Genomic DNA, 2,500 nt, shown 5'->3' on the forward strand with positions numbered 1-2,500 from the left:
CAACATCTTAACCACAGAGCTAGCACTTCCCCTGCCATCTTCATCATCCTTACTATCATGACCATTACTATCCACATCACTAAGATCATCACCATCATCATCATCCTCCTCCTCCTGTGTTTCAGGACTCAGTGGCCAGAGGAGGATGATGAGATTCCAACCTTCACTCCAGTGTTTGATGATGGTTGGGAGCCACCAGAGATCACATACACTGAGAGGAAAGCGCTAAACCATCAGGAGAGCCAGCAGTCCACTGCGGGACAGGTACACACACACACACACACACACAGCCCCCCCACACACACACACAAAGAAAGATGTATTAAATGTTATGTTTGTTTGTGTTTCAGAGCATTCAGTCTTCTAAGACAGCACCCATGAGGTAAAACTACTCCAGAGATCAACCATCAGCCAATCAGGTGATCTCTCTGACCCTGTGATCTCTGACTCTGTGTGTGTGTGTGTGTGTGTGTGTGTGTGTGTGTGTAGCTCTGAGGGCATGCCATTGAGCTGTATGTGTGTGCTGTATGACTTCAGAGCGAGAAACGACAGAGAGCTCAGTGTGAGAAAGGGTGAGAAGGTGGAGGTAAGATCATGCTCACAGCAGTAGTACAGCAGCATGACACACACACACACACAACAATGAGCAACCAAGCAGGTTCAAGCACTTTAAGAACTTGGTGTCCATGAGTAAAGAGATAAAAAGAGAAAAAGTGTGAGCACTTAAACAGAAGATGAAGGAGACTCTTAGTTCCGTGACAATAAGAGGTTTATAAAATAAATTCTTAACACACTTCAGACGGCTGACAGTAAAACTGGGTATCACTTCACTTCCACTTCACTCTAAAGTTCCTTCATTTCAGGATCTATTCTACACAAGAGTTCTGCAAAAAGAGCTTTTTCTTCTCCGTATCTTCTGACCAACAGGTGGCGCTGTTCTGAACCTGCTCAAGTTCCCTCAGATCATGTCTGTTATAAAACACACCTGTTTTGGTGTCAGTGCATCGCTCATGCATTATACATCATTGGTCTTCAACAGAGGGTCTGCTAATTAATGTTGGATCACAAATAAAATGATGTGAGCTAAAACATCTAAGATAAAATATTTAATATTAAAAATATTATAATTATTACATCAACAGCTTTAATAAAACCCTTGCCTCCATGTGCAGTCACGCAGATGTACGATACGTCAACGAAGACTCTGAGCATGCTAAAAAAACATCAGCGCGCTAACTTGACAATGCTAATGGCTAATAACTTATATTCAATTTAACCCGACAGAATGGATCGCTTTGTAAGATCTACGCTCTGAATAAGTGACTCATCTGCCTCTTCAGAAACAGCTGGTGCAAATCCAGATGTTGATGCTAATAAACCCGTGTCCTGTGACCCAGGAGACAGCCATGGACAGAGCCACTTGTGGACTTTCACACTGTTACAGATCTGCCATTACATCTGTCAGCTTGTGACAGCAAAGAACTAATGTCTATAATGACCTTAGAAACTACACTGACCTCATAGTTCCTCATGGTCATTGATTTCTGTTGTAGAAAGGACATTAATCAGTTACAGTTACATTATTTACTGTCCAGTGTCACCCAGATGAGGATGGGTTCCCTTCTGAGCCTGGTTCCTCTCAAGGTTTCTTCCTTATTCCATCCCAGGGTTTTTTTCCTTGCCACCATCACCACAGGCTTCTCATTAGGGATAAAATAGTTTAATAATTTAATTTGATCATTTTCTCTCTTTTCTCTGTTTCTCTCTTTTCTCTGTTTCTCTTCTTTTGTAAAGCTGCTTTGAGACAATGTCAATAAAAAAATCACCACAGTTTGAAGTCTTAAGACAGTTCCACTGATAGAAGACACTTCAGTCTTTGACCCAATGTCCAAAAGTTAGATCCATCTTTATAAAGACATGTGTTTAATCCCTGAAACATCACCATGAGGAGAATCTCCAGCTCTCAGAGTCTCAGCTCTGAACCTCAGGGTTTCATCTGCAGGAGCAGCTTCAGGACAGAAGGAGAGAAAACAGATGGTTATATGATCAGTTTATTAGCTAGCTGCAGTCTGCTGCTCTCATTGTCCAGGAAGGTAAAGGGCTGAATAGTGAGATCTGGTTGGTTAGTTAGTTATTTAGTTAGTTAGTTAGTTAAATGTGTTTATACAGTTAATGAAAACTGAAAATCCTGGAGAAGATGTAAAGCTACACACACACCCTGAGCAAAACAGTGTTTTGGAACCTGACCCCTTTCCTCTCTTGTATGTGTGTGTGCACGTGTGTGCGCGTGTGTGTGTGGCAGATTTTGGACATGTCTAAGCGATGGTGGAAAGTGAGGAATGATCATGGTGAAGAGGGATTCATTCCAAATAATGTCCTGAAGTCCAGTGAGAATGAAGGTCCACAGGTGGGTCACTACAATGAAACATAAACACTCTATCTGACCAACAGTAAGTGCCCCCTGACCATCACACCCATGTGTTTCTCTGTTTCTGTAAAG

The 2,500-nt window shown here is 42.0% G+C and overlaps 1 protein-coding gene across 2 annotated transcripts in view; it reads left to right on the top strand.

Moving 5' to 3' along the window:
• The window catches only part of eps8l3a (EPS8-like 3a), a 19,122-nt gene that overhangs the window by 12,238 nt on the left and 4,384 nt on the right, over positions 1–2,500 (top strand). For both annotated transcript variants that reach the window (XM_058374284.1, XM_058374285.1), the window contains exons 14-17: positions 126–264; positions 351–382; positions 490–586; positions 2,303–2,407. In XM_058374284.1, coding sequence (XP_058230267.1) covers positions 126–264; positions 351–382; positions 490–586; positions 2,303–2,407 — 373 coding nt within the window. The remainder of the gene's footprint in view (positions 1–125; positions 265–350; positions 383–489; positions 587–2,302; positions 2,408–2,500) is intronic.

The sequence above is a fragment of the Hemibagrus wyckioides genome, linkage group LG21 (genome assembly GCF_019097595.1).
Source record: "Hemibagrus wyckioides isolate EC202008001 linkage group LG21, SWU_Hwy_1.0, whole genome shotgun sequence".
In the NCBI taxonomy this organism is placed as follows: domain Eukaryota; kingdom Metazoa; phylum Chordata; class Actinopteri; order Siluriformes; family Bagridae; genus Hemibagrus; species Hemibagrus wyckioides.